The sequence below is a fragment of the Canis lupus genome, chromosome 19, assembly GCF_011100685.1.
Source record: "Canis lupus familiaris isolate Mischka breed German Shepherd chromosome 19, alternate assembly UU_Cfam_GSD_1.0, whole genome shotgun sequence".
Classification (NCBI taxonomy): Eukaryota; Metazoa; Chordata; class Mammalia; order Carnivora; family Canidae; genus Canis; species Canis lupus.
Genome location: NC_049240.1, coordinates 19,016,221 through 19,039,163, shown reverse-complemented (window position 1 = coordinate 19,039,163; position 22,943 = coordinate 19,016,221). Strand labels below are relative to the sequence as shown.

Below are 22,943 nucleotides of genomic sequence, written 5' to 3'. Positions count from 1 at the left end.
TTTGCTATCCCAGGCCAGTGATGAAAAATCCCTAAAATTCTAACTGTATCATCAGATGATGTCCCAGTCCTGCTCCACGATCGTATCACCACTTTGATATGAAGAAAAGAGAAAACCATAAATGATATTTGGCAGGGGGTCAGTTATGTTTTGAGATATTCTTTTCTCCTTTCCGTTTCCATTCTCAGTCCTCCCACTTAGCTTACAAACTTTCTCAAGTTGATCAGCCATCAGCAGTCAAATTGAAATGATGAATTAATTGGACCTCATAAGTGAATTAATACTAATTAGTAGTGTCCTGTGCTGTTCCTCCCAGGAGTAAACACATTTTTAAATTTCTTTGAGGAATAGAGAAAAGCTGAACCCAAAGGAGGCCACGGTGTGAACAGCATAGCCCTAAGAGCCTAGAGATTTCAGATGACCTAGGGCTGCTGTGAATTAGAAGTCAAACTTCAGCTTCAGTTTATCGATTTGTAAAAGAAAAAACTAGACTAGATGAAATCCTTTACAACTCAAACATTCTATTTTTTTTCCAAAATATTCTATATTAGTTAGATTTAGGAAGTGTGATACTAGGATGACTTTAGGTGGGGGAGTTCAAATGACCCTTCTATCACACCATATAGATTACTATCTACTCTATTTGCCCCATAAGATTAGTCATGATCAAGATCTTCCTTCTGCAATCTTGGCCGGTTAATAATATATGGACCTGTTAATAATAATAATTCATTGGGGCTTAAATAAACACCTGAAACACAATTGTAGGGATATTTGGTTTTAAGATGATGGAATAAGGCTTCTCTTATCCTTTCTCCTTTCCAAAATTACTTCTCCCCATACAGCAAGTAAAAGAAAGAAAAATAATACAAATTTCATCTTCTATGAAACCAGAAGACATTTGTAATCTGTAACTACACAACATATGAAAAGGAGTTGGAAGAAAGGTAAATGATTTAGTGGAGATAGGGAAGGTCCAACCAGAGTGCCAGAGTGCCCATAACAAGAAGCAAGTTGATCCACCCTGCTCAATGCCAGAATATGCCCAGAAATTGAAGGCAAAAGAAATCCCAGAAAGTAGAGATGAAGAGCCCAAAACGGGGGAATTGGCTGAAAGTTTGTGCAAAGAGTAGGTAGGAACTCTTTCCCTAGATCTCTATCCCACTGACTGATACCCTTACCCCTATAAGAAAGATAGGATATTAAATCTCCAGAGAAATAGAAATAGAGATGCTCTGCTCTGGTTGTGGAGATACCAGGCCTAAGAGAGGGCAGGCGCTAAGAATAGGGGATCCCTTCCCAGTTCTAGCATGAAATATTATATAAACATAAATTACTGCTTTTGTTATGACACATTTCTGGCAGTACTTCCTCTGAAGAAAAACTAAACAGAATCTTTTCTACAAGTCTTTCTCTTTTAAAGATAACACTGCTGAGAAATCTAATGATTATGTGCACGTATGTTATTACATACAAGGATTGATTCTCCTTTCTAAAGGGAGACTCATAAGTTTCTCTCTTGATTTATCAAGTATTTGCCAAATGTGAGTCAATTCTTCTCTTTTCTTGAAACTGTTCTTTCTAGGCAGCCTTGTTGCCCACCTGCTCCGTCATCTTTCTCTGTATCCTTTGATTGCTATGCTCTCTCTACCCTCTAAACAACAACAAAAATTCCTCGGAAAAGGGAGTCTATAGCACTTTTGTTTCTCTTTACACTCTTTCTTTGGGTACTGTCATATACTCATATGACTCAGCAACTAGCCCCATCAGCCAGGAGACTCTCAAATTCTCCCAAGCTTTAAACTCGAATTTCCATCTTCCCGCTTGATACCTCTAATCAGAATTATCTGATTTTGGGTTTGATTATCAGATTATATTATCTGAAAAATCAAACTCTCCTCTTTGTCCTTTCCTTTTAAACAATGACATCAATGAGCTTAGTTATCTAGGTCAAAATCCCCACATCATCTCTGACCCTGCTTTCTATTTATTTATTTATTTATTTATTTATTTATTTATTTATTTTTTATGATAGTCACAGAGAGAGAGAGAGAGGCAGAGACACAGGCAGAGGGAGAAGCAGGCTCCATGCACCCAGAGCCTGATGTGGGATTCGATCCCGGGTCTCCAGGATCGCGCCCTGGGCCAAAGGCAGGCGCTAAACCGCTGCGCCACCCAGGGATCCCCTGCTTTCTCTTTAAATCCCTCATGAGCAGTTAGTTTTATGTTCCCATAGATCCTATCTGTGTATTGTGTCTTCCAACCTCTCCCCTTTCTATCCCGGTCAGTACAACACTATTACAGATCCTAATCTCAGCCTGAATAGCTACATAGGCCCCTAATTTATTTATTCATTCTCTCAATTGCCACTTCAATCTATCCTGCTCTCAGACTGGTGTTGATCAAATTGCTGCTGCTCTGTATTGCCTCCTTCTGTGGCTCCCTATTGCCTCCTTCTGGCAAGATTCTCCGTATTAATGCCCCAAACCAATGCAACCAGCTAAATCTCATTGCTCTCCTACACATACTCTATGCTCCAACTGAACTCAATTAATACTCCCCAGACATGCCTAGCATTTTGGTGGAAGGGCTTCAATTAATTTCCCACTCTGTTTCTGTATCCTATTCTATCGTCTAGGGCCATAAAGTTTTCCTTGATTTCTCCATGACCTTACATAGTTTGTCGCTCCCTTACACTGGATCCTTCATAGCTCCATTCTTGTATGTTTTTATGGTACTTATTTTACTCTAATTTATAGCATAATAGCTCATGCCCAGTTTCATTTCCACCTCTCCCTCATGAGATTTTAAACTCCTTGAGTGCAGAAAAGTTGTCATACTCATCTTTGGGGCTTGCTATACCAACTTGGCACATGTAAATGCTTAAAAATGTCTTTGAATCCAAACTCATGAGGACTGCCTTCAGATGCCTTTTTGGAGTTTCATCAGATATATTTAATAACTAAGAACTTCGAGAATGGGGTACTCTTGCCAATGACAGACTACTTGGTCCTAGGTTTGCAAACAATTGGATAAAGAAAGTCTTGGTTTGGATTAATGGTTGAATCAAGAGTTCCATCAAAGGGTATTTTTTAAAAGTCTTGTTAGTTATATAGCAGATGACATTCTTTCTCCTAAGTCAGTCTGTTTAAAATTCCCAAATGGAATACTGGAGCATGGCGCAATGAAATGAGCAACAGGATTACCCTGAGGAATCTTTTTGGTAAGAGTGGGATTCTATCTTCAGCATCCTGGCTGAATTTTAAATTCAGCTCTTCTATTCTGCCTACCAAAATGACCCTGGGGCTTTCAGAGACTGGTTATCCTTCTCCGGTTGCATCTTCGGGTTGTTGTGTTCACTTTCAGAGCTGTTTAACTGTGGCCATATTCTTGAAGGTGGGGGGAAAAAAAGCTGATTTTTGCTACAGATATCAAACTAGTGCCCACCGTCAGCACATGACAGGACTCAAACATGGAGAGCTTACTGCCCTAATTCCCAAAGAAACATTTATTAATGTTTGTCTCCTTAAAATGGACTGGGTCTTCTCAACGGCTTTACAAAGTAAATACGGTAGGACATTTACTTGTTGAATTATGTTAAGTCAGAAAATAGAAAAAAAAAGTTCTATTAGCAGGTAGACACGTCTACAATAGAATCTGCCTCAGTATCTTGTGTCATTGCTCTCAAACTCCAAAAGGCAAAGTGAGTTTTCTCTGCTCCACCCTGCTTTCTCAGAGAAGACTGCTGTGGTGTCCCATTTAGTGTGGGTTTAAGATAAATGCAAAAAAAAATCAAATAATCAAGAAATTGAGCTGGGTTATAAAAACCAAATTGGCAAAAGGAAAAACAGACAGTGTCTTAAAAATCTTAGGGAGGCTGGAAAGCGAGCTGGCAGTGCTTTAATCCCTAAGGATATACCTTCCTTCCATTTCCTGGGCCATTTCCACTCCAGGCTAATCTTCGGCAATAATTGAACCGCATCGGGATGCGTCGCTCATTTTAAGTCAGAACCCTTCCCTAGGCGGTCTACTCAGCCGCTGATTTCTGTTTTGTTACAAGCAAATCTGGAAGGGCCAGGCGTGCCCCTGCGCCCGCAGAGCGAGGCGAGGTTAGGGCCCTCTGGAGGTCGCCCCAGAGGCCTGGGCCCAGGGCTGTGGCCGCTCTAGGGCAGCAGGGGGCGCTGCCTAACCTCGGTCCCGTACCCCGCCCAGACGGTTAGAGCCGCCCGCCACATCTGACCCCAGCTCTCTACCTAGGTCTGTGCGCTTTTTCCTAAAAAAGACAGTACACCCCGTGGCACGCCCAAGGTATGTGACAAGAAAAACAGCACGCTCCGTCCACAACTAAGCACTCTCTTTCACTCCTCTCTGTATCTCGTAGCTGCTAAGGCTGTCCCCAAGACCTGGGGATTGAGGAAAGTCGCTCTCTCTCACGCACTACGGTGCCGACCTCCACCTTCCTTTAAAAAGAAAACAGCTCCTGCCGCCTGGGAACTACAGCCGAAGGCGCCCCTGGACGGTTCCCGCGGCTGCCCGGCGCCCCCTCTCCCCTGGGGACTCGGCTGCAGTTTGCTCCCAACTGTGAACGGACCGTCGAGAAACGGGGCGGCGGGGCAAACCTGCACCCACAGCCCACGGCCCACGGCCCACGGCCCACGGCCCACAGCCCGGCCGCACACCTTCCCTCCGGGCTCCCCACTCCCCTGCCCCGGCCTCGGGTGGGGGGCGCGCGGGGGGGACGCCCGTTCCCAGGCGGGGCAGCGGGGGAGGAGGGCGCCCCGAGTTTGAGCGCGCGCCTGGGTCCACGCGCAGCCCCGCATTCCTGGACTTCCTCGGGGAGCTCGGGGGTCCCCCGCCGAGGGGTCCCAGCCCAGGGGGCAGCAGCGCGCGGCTGGGGCAGGACGGCTCCGCGGGGGCTGGGGCGTGCGCTGCCGCGGGGACGGAGCCCCAGCCACGCCCTCGGGGGCCGCCGGGTCCCTCCGCACAGCGGAGCCCAGCGGAGCCCAGCGGAGCCCCGCGTCCCCGAGCCGCCCCGAACGGAACCGCCAGGCCCTGCGCCGCGGCGTCCGCGGCCCGTCGCGGGGCGGCCGGGAGCGCGCCATCCTGGCCCCCGCCCCGCGGCGCCCTCCCGGGTACTCACGGGTCCAGCCCGGGCGAGAAGGGCGGCGGGCGGCAGCCGTGCGGTTCGCGCTGCGAGGGCGCCGAGCGCGGCTCCAGCCCCCCGTTGACGCCCCTCCAGCCCCGCCGGCGGCGCTGCGGCTCCGAGCCTCCGTCCTCGCCTTCCTCCTCCTCCTCCTCCTCCTCCTCCTCCGGCGCGGGGAAGGTCACCCTCGCCTGCTCCTTGCACTTCCTGCCCTTGGTGGACATCGCGCCCGCCGCGGTCCGAGCGCGGAGATGCCGCCCGCCCGCCGCCGCCGCCGCAGCCCGCGGCGCCCCTTCCCCGCCGCCCGCCGCTCCGGCAGCCCCCGGCGGCCCCGGGCGGGAAGGCGGGCGGAGAGGGCGGCGCGGCCCGACGCCCGACAGCTGGAGGCGCGAGCCGGAGCCGAGCCGCCGCCGCCGCCGCCGCCGCCCACCATGAAACCGTGGGAGCTGCGGCCGCGGCTGTGGCTGCGAGGAGGGCGCCGGGCCGAGGCCGAGGGGGCGCTGCTGCGGGGAGACGCTCTCCCGGCGGCGGCGGCGGCGGCGGCGGCGGCGTTGGCTGCGGAGCCTCCTCGGGGCCGGCTCCCGCCTCCGACAGCAGCTCTCGCTAGGACTCTACCCTCACTCGGCGGGAAGGACGGGGGGGCGGGGGGGACGGGGGGGGCGGGGGGGGAAGGGACGCGGCCGTCCTCGTCAGACCCGCGTGCCGCAGGTAGGCAGAGAGCAGCCTGCTCCGCGGTCCCCATCTCTCCGCGCGAGGACCTAGAGCCCTTTCCCACTTACACATGCAAGTTTCTTAAGGAAGGGAAAAGGCAAGACTGGTCCGGCCTGTTCATTCTTCTGCAGTCGTATTTACCCAATTGGACTCCACGTTTGTTTCCACAAGCATCCCTTGTCCCTGGTGCCACTTCTAAGACGTAGCTGAACCTACAGAGCTTTAGGTACATTTCCTGGAGTGCTTTGGACCCCAACAACGGGGATGTCTGAACGTGCGTGGTGCTTTTTTTTTTTTTTTAAATAAATCTCAAAACCATCTGACAAGATTTATGTACAGTTCCAAGAAATATTTTCCAGCAAAATGTAAAGTCTCCTCTTTAACACTTCAGTAATAATTAATAAAACGAAAGCAATTCATTTTAAAAGTCAAAAACCGCATTTCTTCTGGGAGAAAAGACTCAGGGAACTTTAGCCAAAGGAGTCTTAAAAGGATCAAAGAATTTCTCCCTCGTTTTAGAAAGGAGAAACTGGGGCCTAGAAAGACTAAACTAGTCGCGGGAGGCAGCTGGTGAGAAAACTCAGATCAGACCGAGGGGAGTATATTTTCCGAGGCTTTCTATTGCCTCAAATATGCAGGTTTCAATCAAGTCCAACTTGGAAGCGTCACAGAAATACCAGACATGCTATGGTGAGGTAAAATAAGATACTCATTTTTTTTAAATTGCATCCAATTATACTGTTTTTCCCCCCCAGGAGCACTTCTTCCCGAAATTAAATAAAACACAAGTAAGGAAATGTAGCTCTTTTGAATGTAATTCTTAAAAAGTAATTAAAATACTGAGTTTTATTAAGTTGATAACAAATCTGTATGTTTAAGGAAACAAGGATATTTATTTGTGCATCTGACACAGAAAATCAAGTAAATACTGTCCAGTGTTTTACAGTTGGAAGCATCTTTTCTGTATTAGCACATGCAGAAGTAGAAGTGTTAAAATCTTCACAGTATAAGTTTCTAGACCCCTTCAATTCCACCCCCGAAATATCTCTAAAGCAAGACTGCTCTCTGCACCCCAATACTGCTGCCTCACTTCAGGCTCCCATCAACGTCCCTGCTCTCTGTTTTAATGCATCCTACCTCCCTCTCCCCGTACCATTTTATTTTCCACGCTATCAGACAGACCATGCTCAGAGCAAGTCTGATCGTGACTTTTCTCTATAAAAATCTCTAGTGGCTTTCCACTGCTTTCAGGTTAAGATCCAAATTTGGCATGCCCAGCCCTTAGTGGTCTGACCCTATTTCTTCACACTCTCTCCTCCCATCCTCCCTCATACACATCCTGACTCCAATTACCCTGAACTTCTCACTCATCACCTGACATTCTAGACACTTTCCCACTTCCCTGCCTTTGTCTCTGGTATTCCTGTCACTGAAATGTCCCTCTTCTCTTGTCTACCTGGCACACTTACACTTTTTCCTAAAGACTTAAATTTATTTTTTTTTTAAGACTTAGATTTAGATGTGGTTTTCAATCTAATACCCTTACCGAATCTCAGTAAAGTCCTCAGAGCCCTTGATCCATACCTATGGCACCCTGTGCATAAAGTAATCTTACCACTGGTCACATTATATTGAAATTAACTCTTTCTGTGCCTGTGTCCTCTTTAGACTGAATTCCTCGGGATGGTTTGGGGTCTTATTTACTTTGAGCCACTTAGGGGCTTGTCTTTTTGACTTTGCCACTTTTGCCACCTTAGCTCAGTACACAATGTGTTGGAGCAGCTCAAAAAATGTTTGTTGAATTAATTTTTGAAGTCTACAGCTTATTTATTTATTTGTTTATTGATTTATTATTTTCTACAGCTTCTTTATAATTGTGTTAACAAGCTCATGAACTGCTCTCATTAGGCTCTGGATAGAAGCACTTTGGGAATGCTGGAGTCACCAGGGCCATACTATATTAGTTTTGCTAGGGCTGCCGTAACAAAGTATCACAGACTGGATGAAAAACAGAAATTTATCTTCTGACAATTCTGAGATCTAGAAGTCTGAGATCAAGATGTTGGCAGATTGTAGACGATTGCCTTCTCCTGGGTCTTCACGTGGTCTTCCTTCTGTGTCTGTGTCCTAATCTCTTATAAGGATATCAGTCATTTGGGTTAGGGCCCACTCTAATGACCTCATTTTTAACTTAATTACCTCTTTAAAGACTCTAACTTTGAATAGACATCCTGAAGTATTGAAGAGTATGACTTCAACACATAAATTTGTTAGGGGAAGGGGTGGCACAGTTCAACTCATAACACAAATTAACTCTCCTGGTCTGAGGGAACTGCTCTTCCCAGGTCGGCTAACATTTTTATTAAGAAGTATGCCCCTGAGATTGATGAAAACCTAGAGGAGAGGAAATCAGAAAGAAAGTAGCTTCTTGAAGAGAGAAGAAATATGGCCTTGCCTGGCAGAAGCCACCTTGATCTTATTTCCTTCTTTTGTGAAAGAAGATCTATCATTTCATACATGTTGTTAGCTGTGTATTCATGAAAAGAGTGTTTGCCTAACACACATTCAAAATCCATTACTCCTTTGGGAGAAAAAACATTATTCAATATTCAGAAAATCCAACTGCTGAGGAAGATTATTTTCAAGAAGAGATGACCACTGAGAAATAAGAAAAGCATAACTTGTATGATAAGTCCAAATAAAATAAAAGTGATTTTTTAACCTTATAGCAGAAGATAGTCTCCAGATTTCCTCCTAAATCTCTAAGAAAATTCTGTGTCTTCTTGAAAATCTATTTTACATACTGTGGAAAGTTCCTGTTCTCCTTCTCTGCCTCTTTCTCTCCCTCTCCTTCTCTCTCCCTTTCTCCAGGGCTGTCTGTAACACACCGAATAAGAAGACACTATTGAGCAGCAATTCTTGCACCCCAGGGTGAAGGTTAGCAATTTTCTCAAGGGAGCAAAAGCATGGGAACAGGAATAATGTTCCAAATAGTGCACATGTTTTTTTCCTCCTTAGGAGTAGAAGTTCTCTTATAAATGAATTTTGCTTTGCTTTTTTAAAAAATAGATTTTATTTTTTAGAGCAGGTTTAGGTTTGCAGAACAATTGCTTAGAAGATACAGAGATTTCCCATATACCCTCTGCATATATGAATATATGCATAGCCTCCCCCATTATCGATATTCATACCAAAGCAGCACATTTGTTAAAATTGATGAAGCTACATTGACACATCATTATCACCCAGAGTCTATAGTTTTCATTAGAGTTCACTTTTGGAGTTGTACATTCTGTGAGTTTCGGTAACTTTAAAATGACATGTATCCACCTTATGGAATAGTTTCACTGCCCTAAAAATCTACTGTGCTTTGCCTGTTCATCTCTCCTCCCTCCTGACTTTTGGCAACCATGGATCTTTTTATTGTCTCTATAGTTTTGACTTTTCCAGAATTTCATAGAATTGGAATCATACAGTATGTAGCCTCTTCAAGATTGTCTTCTTTTTTTTTTTAATTTTTATTTATTTATGATAGTCACAGAGAGAGAGGCGCAGAGACACAGGCAGAGGGAGAAGCAGGCCCCATGCACTGGGAGCCTGACGTGGGATTCGATTCCGGGTCTCCAGGATCGCGCCCTGGGCCAAAGGCAGGCGCCAAAGCGCTGCGCCACCCAGGGATCCCAAGATTGTCTTCTTTCACTTAGTAAGATGCATTTTGGTTTCCTTCCTGTCCTTTAATAGCTTGAGAGCTCATTTCTTTTTAGCACTGAATAATATTCCATTGTCTGGATGTACCACAGTTTCTTTGTCTACTCACCTACTAAAGGAACTCTTGGTTGTTTCTAAGTTTGGGCAACTACAAATAAAGCTGTAATAAACATCCATGGCCAGGTTTTTGTGTGGACATACATTTTCAACTCCTTTGGTAGATACCAAGGAGCATGATTGCTGGATCATATGATCAAAGTATGTTTACTTTTCTAAGAAAGGTCTAAACGCTGTCTTCCAAAATGCCTCTATTACTTTGCATGCCCACCTGCATGAATGAGAATTCCTATTACTCCACATCCTCCCCAGCATTTAGTGTTGTCGGTGTGCTGGATTTTGGCCATTCCAAAGGCATGGTATTTCAGTGGTATTTCATCGTTTCAGTTTGCATCTCCCTAATGACATATGGTGTTGAGCACCTTTTCATATGCTTCCTTGCCATCTGTATATCTTCTTTGGTGAGGTGTCTGTTAAGATCTTTGGCCTATTTTTAATCTGTTTGTTTTCTTATTGTTGAATTTTAAGACTTTATGTATTTTGAATAATACTCCTTAATAGGAAGTGTTTTTTGTAAATATTTTCCCCCAGTCTATGTCTTGTCTTCTCATTCTTTTGATTCTTTGCTTTTTAAAGTAACCTTAAGTCATTAACTTTCTTAGCAGCATAAACTAGTTAGGTGGGAACTGCTGCCTAAGAATAATTGAACCTAAAAAACGAAGATCCTTGAACTTACAGTGTGGCAGTTAATACTTCAATGCCTTTTGCACCAAATTTACAGTGTCCTATTAACCATAGGTCACTAATGCTCACAGATCTCTTCTAACCCCAAGAAGTTTCTGGGACTTTTCTACCTTAAAATACTCACTTGAGAATGTCTGCATGAGTCACAAGTTTGGAAGTAAAAATGTACTTTATCACAGAAATAAGTTGTAAGTGATGGTTATATTCCCTGGGCAGCTCACAAATGACTAGTTAGCTTAAACTTCCTTCATCGTCAGTATACCCCGCTACACTGAGCCAGAGGCCTGGAATCAAACCCCACCTTGGCTGCTTCCCAATTCTGTGATACTGGGGTATAGAGATATATAATCTGTAAGATATAAACATAGTACCTATTTCCTAGGGCTGTTATAAAAATGCTCACTGTTAATTGTCCTTAAAACTTTGCCTGGCACATAATAGGTGCTATGTAAGAATTAGCTATTATTAATTCACTATTGTGGACTTTAGAACTACTGATGGAAATGTGAAGTCTGGGTCCTAAAGCAAGGACCTACCTTGTCTGATTTAGATGCATTTACTAAATTGTATAACTGTTGGCTTACTTGTCTGTCTCCTACACGGGACTATAATGTCTTATTTGACCTTCTCACACCAGTATGATGTTAAAACGGGAAGCATAGCAACTGTTCAATAAATGGTAACTAGTAATAGTAGCAGTGGCAGTTGCAACAGCAGACATTCAATAAATATTTATGGAATGAAGGTCCAGAAGTTAGGAAAAGAAGGAAGAGAATGTTCTTCCTCTGTTTTGGGCACAGTGCCAACTTCAAGTAAAATCAGAAGGGGTGCAATTTTTCTTTGGCATCTCCGGAGTCCTTCCCTCTGTCCACGTTCATTTCACATGTTTTCCCACCATATAGTGTCCAGCTTCCCTGCACTATGGACTCTGTGACTTCATATTGTTTTAATCCTCCCACAATGTAATTTCTCTGGCCTGCTATACCCCAAAACTGCTCCAAAATTCACAATTACCCTTTTTTATCTCCTACCAGTCAAAATTGTTATTCTTTGGAGCAACCAATCCCAGCTAGGTTTTTTTTTTTTTTTTTTTTTTTTTTTTTTTTTTTTTTTAAGATTTTATTTATTTATTCATGAGAGACAGAGAGAGAGGCAGAGACACAGGCAGAGGGAGAGGCAGGCTCCCTTCAGGGAGCCGGATGTGGGACTCAATCCCGGGACTTCAGGATCACATCCTGAGCTAACGGCAGAGGCTCAACCGCTGAGCCATCCTCAACCTCTGAGCCACCCATGCATCCCTCCCAGCTAGCTTTTGAAGGACAAGTGTCTTACACAAATTCACGCTCATGTATGTAACACCCGAGTCAGGACGCCTGGGTGACTCAGCAGTTGAGGTTTAGAGCCGCCTTCAGCCCAGGGCCTGATCCTGGAGACCCAGGATCGAGTCCCACATCAGACTCCCTGCATGAAGCCTGCTTCTCCTTCTGCCTGTGTCTCTCATAAATAAACAACATCTTAAAAAAAAAAAAAAAAAAAGGTTAAAAAAAACCCGAGTCCTTAATGCTCCAAGAGATTTACATTTTTCAAAACCGCAGTGATTATCCATTTAGTTGTGTTTGAAGTTTTAAAGTGAAATGAAAGGAAGATGCTTTGGGGGAGGATGGGGGAGATGGTTGAGAGCTGCCAAATAGCAAGCCTGCTCTGGGATAACCTTCCTACAGAGTTTTTGACTTCCATCTTTCATCTTCCCACTACTAAAATTATAATACCCAGCTGATTTACATTTGCCCCCATCCCTCTCCTCATCAGCATGTGACCGTAGTATTGTCAAGAAAGACTCAATTGGAAAAAAAAGAAAGGAAAATGGGCCAAGGGGCAGAGCTAGGAACTTTATGTATGAGAAAGCTTGAGAAAATAGGGACAGAAATTTATTATTATTCAATGCTCCATGAGTGCCTCACATGTTTATACATCTTGCAAGCAGAGGCAATAGGTGCTTTTGTTCTGGAATATCTTTTCAAGGGTGTTTGTATTGAAAACAGCCTTGGAAGACAGAGATAGGATCCTTCTATGGAGCAAAGAACAATTCTGTTTCCTGTCCAGTATAACAAGGAGAATGTTCCCTCTGGGGCAGATACAGTTACCTAAGCTTGGGGTTCCTCTCTTATAATGTACCCTACTGCCTGTACAGAGATCATCTAGTGCTCTTCATTTCACTCTGTGGGAATTGGGACTCAGGGAACTAGCACTCTGACTCCTGTTATTGCTATCCTTTGTCTCGGGTCCGGGAGTTTTGTGCCTTCTACCACCATCCATGAAACTGTGTCAACTGGCTAGCTTGCAAACAGTGTAAAATCTCAGATGTTTCAGAATTCTTGACAATTGTTACATCTACAGATGAAAAATTCACAACTGCCCCCACCCCAGCAGAGATCGCCAAGAGTAAATTACGTTCTTTTTTTTTTTTTTTTCTTTTCAATAGAAATATAGCTGACACACTATGTTACATTAGTTTCAGGTGCACAACACAGTGATTCAGCAAGTCTATATGTTGTGTTATGCTCACCACAATCCAAGAGTAAATTAGGTTCTTCAAGGGATGGTAATAACTTTTCTATGGGACTAAATGCATTATTAATTGATTTTTCAATGCCCATTCTTTTACATATTTGCTAATATGATTTTTATGTGAATCTAGTACCAGAGAAAAATCAATGCTCTCTACTTAATAAGATATAGACTTCAATATGTTGATGGCTTTGTATTGACAATCTGAGGAGTGGTTTGATGCCAGCACTATCCCTCAAGGCTCTGAGTGCTACTGTGTTTAGAATCTGGGAAAAATGGGGGTACATGCTTACCTTTCATTTCATCCATCTCTGTGTATACATACAGAAATAAAATCTGTGTAACTTCTATTTTTGGCAAGGATAAGAACATCTCTGCTCCATCCTAATCCCTATGATCCTTGCCCACCTCCTTCTAAAACCTATTTAGAGACATGTTCCTCAAAGTTATATTTGTCCTTCCTTGAGGGAAGAAAGACATACTGATTACTTACAAATGGAAAACTGAAAGAAATGTGCCTTGTAAGTCACCTGTCAGAAAGGGAGTTTGAAAAAATAGAGAAATTCAGTCTTGCCAGTCATAGTATTTTTTACCTTTAGTGAAATGAGCTAATTCGTTTCTTACTTATATTATTCCTATGCAGGGTGAATTCTTAGGACAAATTAAAAATATGCACTAAAGTGTAATTCTCTTTCCTTTTCCTGCTCACATAACCCTTCTATGTCAAATTTATTCTATGATACACAGACATCTCATAGAGGTTGCAAATGCAATCCCATCCTAAGGTCTGCATTATTCAGTAGTAGACTTAGGATAAGGCTGTTAGTATCCATATTATCAGTTTACTGTCCTTTGTTGTATTTGAAAGCACAAGGATCTACTACTCATCACCAATAGGTGAAAGGAGACCTGATTTGCTGACACTTCAAATCTGAGCAGGTGTGGATTTAAGAAGGGGAAAGTGAGCCCTGCTTAGACACTTTGAATATATAAAGGACAATGTTTTGCCACTGCTGTGAGCCATTCCCTTCCCACCCCTCAGCTTTGTATCCCTAATCTTCCAATATAATTCCTCTATCTTGTGTCTCTTAACCTTAGGCAAAAGTATTAAGGGAAAATAAAAGGAAAGAGAAATAGGAGAAAAGGCAAAGTTTTCTGCTTCTCCATATATTCATCTGGAATAAATTATCTTGAAAATGAAATTCACATACATGAGGATGCTCAGTGTTCTCATTTTAATGAAAATTTTGATTAAAAATTAAAATTACAAGATATTCACACAAATATAAAGCATTAGTACTTTTGATATGGCATTATAATCATTACATCTTTAAGGATTTTAGGGATAAAGCAAAGGGGGGGGATTACATTGCCTAGAAAATTGTGAACCATATGGATTTGAAACATATCTTAAAGGACATCTGGTATGATCGATCACCTTGTAATGCTTGAATCCTTCTGCATTGACCTGGCTAAATGTTCATACATATCCATTGATATCTTTATCACGTAAATAGTTTTTTTTAAAATGTGATTCACCTACCTCTACAGATTGTTTTGTAATACAATAAATCCTTTCTTAGAAGAGACTGTAGAGGCAGGGGGAAAAATTAATGATGTGGATTGCATCTTTTTTTTTCTTTTCTTCTTCTTTTTTTTTTTTTTTAAAGTAGGCTCCATACCCAACATGGAGCCCAATGTGGAACTTGAGCTCACAACTCTGAGATCAAGATCTGAGCTGAGATCAAGAATTGGATCCCTAACTGGCTAAGCCACCCAGGCACCCCTGATGTGGCTTACATCTTAATCAATGAGTCATATTTAAGTCTATAAGTAAGTGCCCTTGTAAAGAAGATTGTTATATTTCTTAGTGAGAAGTATTCAAAGGAGGACAATAAGTGATATCTATGAGGGTTCCTGGGAAGCTTTGATGTCCAATGCCACATATTTACAAGGACTGGAAAAGTCCAACTGGATATATACAAGTCAAATTCAGTAAACAGTTGAGTCTTCATTGAAAGTTTGTGCTTTTTAAATTCAAGCCTTGGATATAACCCAGTCAGAACTTCTGTTATCATTATGAGTTGGAAATGGGAATGGAGAGCAATTAATAAGGATTTGCATTCTTGTTATTCCAAAACAAAACAAGTTATAGACTTTTGCATATAATAGATTTATGCTTCACTACAAAGCAGAACTGTCTAAAATATAATATGAAAGTGGAAGCTTTAAGTCTTGGCATAAATGTGATTTATGCTGGAAAGGGAGCTTTGTCCAGGGGACTTTTTTAGCATCCTGTGAGGGTGATGCTTGCTGCAAAGCCCAGGCTAATATCTGTATCAAACACTTCTGTACATAAAAGTATCTCTCATAAAAGTTTTACATTAGTATTGGCTATTGAACAACCAAAAGGAACTATTTCTTTAGAATGTTTTATTTGTTGTATGAGAATTTTTTCCCCTACTCAACTGTTTAGCTAGCAGCTTAAAATGCTGAAATCCCAAAAGGAGAAAGAAGCTTCTCACACATCAGAAAAGCATGGCAGGCTCCCAAACCATAAATGGCTTCAATTTTCATGTAAAATCAGCTTAGCGAATCACAGGTGGATTTTTACCAAAAATGCATTGAGGGATCTATGCCACCAATAATACTTATTTTTAAATATTCAGCTTATCCATGCTTAGAAATATTGTGTGTACCATAGCCAAATATATTAAAATATCAACAAAGACACCTTGATAGATAATTTGGCAAAAGCCCAATATCCACAAATGAATTGATTTCAGGAGGAAAAATAAAGGCTCATAATGAGGATTAGAACTGTTAAGGGGAAAAAAAACTTTAATTACAATGACTTTTAGTGAGAATATATGAGAAGATCTTATTCAGGTGTTTAGATCCATTTCAGAAGATACTTTTATATAAAATGCAAAATACAAAATTGAGTACAAAAATAGAAAAAAAATCACGAGTGCCTAAGGCAGCTAAAACTCCCATGATATTAATGTAGCCATGAGTGAAATGATCTTAAATACAGAAAATACAAGATTGGTATTATATGAGATGGTCATGATCAAAATCCCAAGATCTCAAATCACCACCAGCAGCAGCTATTTTTTCTGTCATTTCCCTTTATTTAGTATGGACTAAGCATCTGTAGGATGATGTGCTAGAAACCTGTTAAAACTCAAATACATAGAACAGTGAGATATCTACCACTAAAACCCTTCAAAGTCTTCTCACTGCTGCCAGATAATGTCCTTTACTTAACACATAAGACCTCTGGTGATATGGCCCTTGCCTATATCCTTCCAACCTTATCTCCTACTACCTTTCCTTTGAGACTTTGTATATATGTCACTCTGCCTAGAACACATTCATTAAAAACAGTTATAGAGTACCAACTATACATCCTTTCCTAAACATCTTCCTGGCAAACTCTTCATCCTTTAAGACTCAAAAATCTAGAAAAAAAAAAAAAGACTCAAAAATCTCTGGGTGCCTAGGTGGCTTAGTCAGTTAAGTGTCTGCTTTTGGCTCAGGTCCTGATCCCAGGGTCCTGGAATTGAGTCTCACATCAGGATCCCTGCTCAACAGGGAATCTGCTTCTCCCTCTGCCCCTCCCTCCTGCTTGTGCTATCTCTCATGCTCTCTCTCTCAAATAAATAAAATCCTTAAAAAAAAAAAAAAAGAAAGAAAAAGACTCAAAAATCTCCCCCTTGAAGTTTCCTTCCTTGAGGCAAGTTGATCACTATACTTTTACCCTTTTAAATAATGCCACCACTGTACCGTGTATAACCCTGGTGCAGACTGGAATTGTATAGCAACTTTTTTTTTTTTAAGTGAGTGAAAAAAAAAAAGAAAAAACCTAACATACTCTACAGGTGAACATATTTCAGTAGTTAAAAGTTTATGAAAACCTGAAGTAGTCAAAGTAAGAACTAACAATTATTTTCACTTTCTACCTCCATCAATCCTGTTCTCCTCAAAAGTAACTTCGGTTAAGAGTTTGGGGCATATTGTTTCAGGATTTTTTTCTTTATATTTATATAACTAATAGGCAGTTTAATGTATTTAAAAGCACAGACTCTGGAGTCAGGGTGTTTGGGCCAAAATTCAAGCTCTAGTCCTTAATATTTTGGGAGTTTGGGGCAAATTCCTTATCTTTGCTGGGTCTCAGTTTCCTTATCCATAAAATAGCAATAATAGTAGTAGTACATAACTGAGTAAGGAAGTTAATCCATAAAACACCTACAACAGTACCCTCCACATAGTAAATTCTTTGAAGTAGTTGCTACATTTGCAATCCAATAGAGGTTTCTATGTTGCTTTCTAAAAGATACAAATGAAATTACAGTGTAGTTACTATTCTGCAATTTTTAATTTTTGTTTAACAACCTATCTACCCTATTTTATAATATGGATATACTATATTTAACCATTCATCATTTAATTTGCTTCTAATTGGATTATCACATGAGAGCATGTGAGGAAAATTCCTAAAATTTTTGAGTCAAAATATATAAACACTTTCTGTGTCTTTAGATACTAAGAAATTACCCTATAAGGAGAATGTAGTTGTTTCAATTCCCATCAGCAGTCCTGAGCAGCAGTGAATCTAGCATTAAATAAGATATATCTCCCTGGTCATGCACCCTCATCAACAGCTGTCAAGAAGCCTCTGAGAGAGCTCTTCTTTGCCTCCTTATCTGTAACTGCTGAGGACACGAAGGAGCTCTGAATATTCTGGGCATCTTCTTTCTATGACCCACAGCAGTTACAGCTTACCGAGAACTACATTGTCTGCCTTGAGTCTACTGGGACTGTCTTCATTATGTCTTTTAGCTACACGTTTATGTCACTCACCATGAGAAACTCTAGACTCCAGGGAACCCTCCTTTCCCATCACCTTTGCACATTTCTACTTCTGATCACACCTCCCACACATCATTCATCAAACTCCTGAATGTCTTCCATTGTGCCTTCTGGAACTCATGAACCATGGTCAGCACAATCTGCTACATCTTCAACCTCTTTTCTGAGAGTTTCCTTCACCTTCTTGCTTTAAAGAGAACCTGGCTGTCTTCTGGGGATGCTTCTTCCCCTACAGTCTTCTCAAGTCGGGGCTCTTTCTTCTACTACACGCTTTGTATTTATAGACGTAGAATCAGTGTGGATAAAATCAGGGCAGATGTGTTTGCTCCTTCTTTTTTTTTCCTGCGTAGACCATTCTCTCCCCTGACCCCCAGCTTGAATCTAATGTCATCAAATGATATTTACAACTAACTCTTATGGATGGGATCATGAACCTATGCCTGAGTCACTCCTAATTTCTCTATGATTTTAGCTCCTGACTCACTGTTACTCTCTCCAGCACTTTTCCTATATTAATCCTGAAGATTCAATATATGCAGATGGTATCTCCAACACCCTAGCCTCTCAAGTTTCTTGAACTCCTTTCCTCTATCTTGTCCTGCCCTCTACCTCAGTCATGAACTCCGTGATCACACCCTAGAAATTGTCATAACCAGTGCCTAAAATCTCTCTGGCATTTCCATCTCATACTCCTCATTCTCTGATCTTACCACCTCCTATAGAGGCAGTTGACTTCCTCCAGTTGCACAATTCCAGCAATACTCCAATCTTTTCAGAATATCCCGTCCATCAATCTTACCCTTTTCTTTATTCCACATGCCCTCTTACCCAACTTAGATTTTAGGATCATCAGTATTACCATTCCCTGTGTAATGATCTCAATGCCCTTGCCCTCTCTTCCTTCCCCATTTTCACCTGGCAGAACTAACTCTGTTGTGCCATGCCTCTGCTGGTACAGGGGAATGTGCCTGGAGGAAAACATGCAGTCCTCCTGCCTGACCTTACATTAAATCAAGACCAAACTATCAAGAAAGCACTTAATACTATCTGATCATCACAACATGGTGAGCAGTGGGAAATGGAGGCAAGTAGAAACATGTGAAGAGTCACTTCTTGTTTGGAGAAAGGGTAACAATATAGATTAACTCTTTAACATGACAAAAATATACATTTCAGAATGTGTTATTTATGGACAACTACTGTTTTTACAAATTGTTTTCCCTTCAGGATGTTACTCTTGAGGATGAGGACTATGTTTATTCATTCTTGAGTTCAAGCAACCCAGTGCTTAATAAATGCTTGGAGAATTTGATTTTTTCCCAGAACCTTCTTTTGTTATAGGTAATGATGTGAACTGGTAAATATGGTAGTGAGGGAAGGAAGTGATGGTGATGATGTGGACCTAGGCACTTCTTAAATGTATTTATCTAAATAGAATTCTCTCTAAATCTTGATCATCTTTATGTTCTTATTAGGCTATAACTACATGCATTTACAGGGCTAGAATAAAAATTTTAATTCTGAGAATATTCTGAATTCTTTAGAGCTGAAGTTCTAGATTCTTTGTGAATCTCTCTGATCCATGTCATGTCTTAAATCCATTTTGTTTCTTTTTCTCTTAAAACTTTCCTTTATTAAAAAAAAAAACTTTCCTTTATTACTCTTTCACTTGTTGGCCCATACTTAAGATATAAAGCTACTTTGGGTGCAAGGAATCAAGTTGGATAAGACACTGCTAACCTAAGGAATAATCTTTTCCCCCAAAGTCTTTTTTTTTTTTTTTATTAACAGTCTGATGTTTTATCTCCCATAGAAGATTTTAGGTTAAGGGGGAGAGAAGGTCATCAACTATGAGGGTGGCTTGAAAAGAGTAGAAATAAATAGTTCATGAACTAATTGTTTAAATGACATATTCTGAGATAGTTTTTGAGTTATTTCATCATCTGTGTTGGTGATAGAATTATAGAAAAATGATGTTGGCCTATGACAGATCATCCCATTCTCATACTTTGTAATTAAGTAAGTAATAATAGTCTAGTATTTTAGAGTCTTGTAGAAGTCATAGAGATTTTTGCATGTGACACAAGTCAAGATTGAATTGATCAATGCTTATGTATCAATGTATTGAGCATTTATATAATTTATCTGGAATGTACTTCTCTTTAAACTTTCCTGAATTAGCAAGAATTTATATATATATATATATATATATTAGCAACTCACTGAGATAAGATAAATGATGTAGAAAACAAATGCTAAGCCTTTTGTTTGCTCTATTTTAAATAATTTAAGGCTTTAATTATCTATAATCATTTTATTTTTAAAAAAGAAATTAATCTCTTTATCAAGGCATATTTTTTTTTCCTGTAAAATCTTAGTATCTTATTTCTTGGTCACATTTCAGAACTCAAGAAATTAGTAATTTTTAAAAAATATTTATTTGTTTACTTTAGAGAGAGAGAAAGAGTAGACGAGAGGGACATTAGGAGAGGAAGAGAATTTCAAACAGACTCCCTGCTGAGTGCAGAGCCCTTCTTGAGGCTCCATCCCATGACCCTGAGATCATGACCTCAGCCAAAACCGAGAGTCAGACACTTAACCACCTGAGCCACCTAGGCCCCCAAAGATTAGTAATTTTTCTATATGAAAATGTAAAATATGTACTACATGATTGTATAAACCCATTTAACTCCATTCTTTGTCTCTTTTTAAACATCCTCCCTTATTGGAGCTCAATTATTTGAGTAATTATTAATTGCTATGTGCATTTGATATAATATGAACATGAATATTCACAGTATTCCACAATTTATAATGGAAAAAATAGAAACAATAGAATTTTGAAAAAGTAATTATGGTGCTCCCATGCAATAGAATACTATACTGGCCCAAAGGTCATGTTGTGGAAAAATATTTGTTGACATGGGCAAAAGTTCATGATCTACATAAAATAAAAACTGAACTTTTTATATAGCTTTATATCATTTTTTTCTACAAACCAACATGGTAAAAAGACCATAAGAATTTTCACCTATTTCGGAGAGCAAAAGGCAAGTGGGGAAAGGTGTTTAGGATTTGTGATGACTTTTGGATTTTTCCTTCAGCATTTCTGTGTTTATCACATTTTCAGCACTAATCATGTGTTACCTTTGTAAATAGAAAAAAAGTTTAGGGGATCCCTGGGGGGCTCAGCGGTTTAGCGCCTGCCTTTGGCCCAGGGCGTGATCCTGGAATCCCGGGATCGAGTCCCACGTCAGGCTCCCTGCATGGAGCCTGCTTCTCCCTCCTCCTGTGTCTCTGCCTCTCTCTCTCTATGTCTATCATAAATAAATAAATATTTTTTTAAAAAAAGAAAAAAGTTTAAAAACAAATTGCTAAAATTAAATTTGATCTTTGCTTACTTTCATTTTCTAAATCAGCCAATATTTATTGAACATCACTAGTGTAAAACACTGTAGGATGATACTTTAAAAAGACAATTTTTCCTGCAGTCAAGGAACTTCCAGCCATGTTTTAGAATTGCATATAAAAATGTAAAATGTTTTGGGACCCCTGGGTGGCTCAGCGGTTGAGCGTCTGCCTTTGGCTCAGGATGTGATCCCAGGGTCCCGGGATCAAGTTTTGCATCAGGCTCCCCAGAGGGAGCCTTCTTCCTCTGCCTATGTCTCTGCCTCTCTGTGTCTGTCATGAATAAATAAATAGAATCTTTAAAAATATACATAATGTTTCACCAGAAATAAGGTGATAAGCACATATAATTAATTATATTGACAGTTATCACAATGGCGAGAATAATTTCTCTGCTTAACATTCCCATATTTAATCTGATACACGAGAAATCTAACCAACATACATGTGTTTCTTTCCTACTTATACAGAAAGCTAGTTGTGTTTCGCTGTGGACCTCTCATTTGTGTATAATCCTGTTACTGAGTTCAATTCTAGTGGTGTTCAGTAGAGCACGATTCTGGAATCTCCTAGTTTCTTGTCTGCAAGCCATTAAGTAACACATAGGAACCTTACAGCATACAGTACACACCCCACCCTTTGTCTGAGATTACAATTTAGATAAAGCATGTAAATCTTTCTTTCCTATTTCTTGAAGTGGGTTTAAAGATGGGGGAAAATAAGTCCTATGTTTTTACTCTGGGAGTTTTTGACATATTTTCTCAGCTGCAAAAGGGAGAACACATTAACCAGTCGTTTAGTCAACAGTTATTTCTTGACAGGTATTTAGAAGTGTATAAGTAACAAAGCACAGTGCTGCAAGATAATCAGTGGAGTGGCAAAATAGAGTTGAACTGAGGTACTTAATTAAATGTATTATTTGAAATACTTAATTAAATGTATTTCAAATAAGGACCATAACCTGGGTTGTTTTCCTCCCTCATTGTTTATCTAAGTTTGGTAATTCTTCCCATGGGAAAGACTAGGAGTGAATTATCGTCATTCAGAGAAGTTAATGCCACTGTAAAGAAATACATTACTTAGAACAAAAAAAAATAGTATCCTTAGTTACAATAATGGAAATAATGGTTTGAATTTTCCTGAATGTTATCTATGGGGTAAGACAAATAATTACTGAATCATATTCTTCTCTTACATTATACACAGATTTCCTTCCAGAATAATTTTAAAAACTCTGTATGAGGTTGTGTATTTTACCTCAGAGGGAACTTTAGCATACTATAAATTTAAACGGTGGTATAATAAAAGTGATAACAGAGTTTTAATAACATTTTTTCATGTCTGATAAATGGGAAAGATGCAAGGATAAATATGTCCTCATTGCATGTGTGAATTATATTTATCTAATGAAATTCTAATATTTTATTGATTTCTTCTCCCTCCCTTCCTATTTTCTTCCAATAAATTACACACACATTTGAAATTAGATTTCCATAGCTACTGCCAAAGAGTATTTCTTTTCTCATTGATTTTGCAAACACAAAAGTTTATAAATTCTCTTCTCTGGGGACAAAGCAAATATGGTAACCCAAAGAAAAACAATAGTAGCCTCTTTATTGAGACAGAACTTTCCAACAGCTCATTTAAAAGCTAAAAATAGGGGATCCTTGGGTGGCTCAGTGGTTTGGCGCCTGCCTTCAGCCCAGGGCGTGATCCTGGAGTCCTGAGA

The 22,943-nt window shown here is 40.6% G+C and overlaps 1 protein-coding gene across 7 annotated transcripts in view; it reads right to left on the bottom strand.

Annotated features, from left to right (window-relative positions):
• TRPC3 (transient receptor potential cation channel subfamily C member 3) overlaps positions 1-5,367 on the bottom strand; it is a 64,930-nt gene extending 59,563 nt beyond the window's left edge. For all 7 annotated transcript variants that reach the window (XM_038564748.1, XM_038564749.1, XM_038564750.1 and 4 more), the window contains exon 1: positions 5,141-5,367. In XM_038564748.1, the coding sequence (XP_038420676.1) occupies positions 5,141-5,367 (227 nt within the window). The remainder of the gene's footprint in view (positions 1-5,140) is intronic.
• Between the last annotated feature and the right edge of the window lie 17,576 nt (positions 5,368-22,943).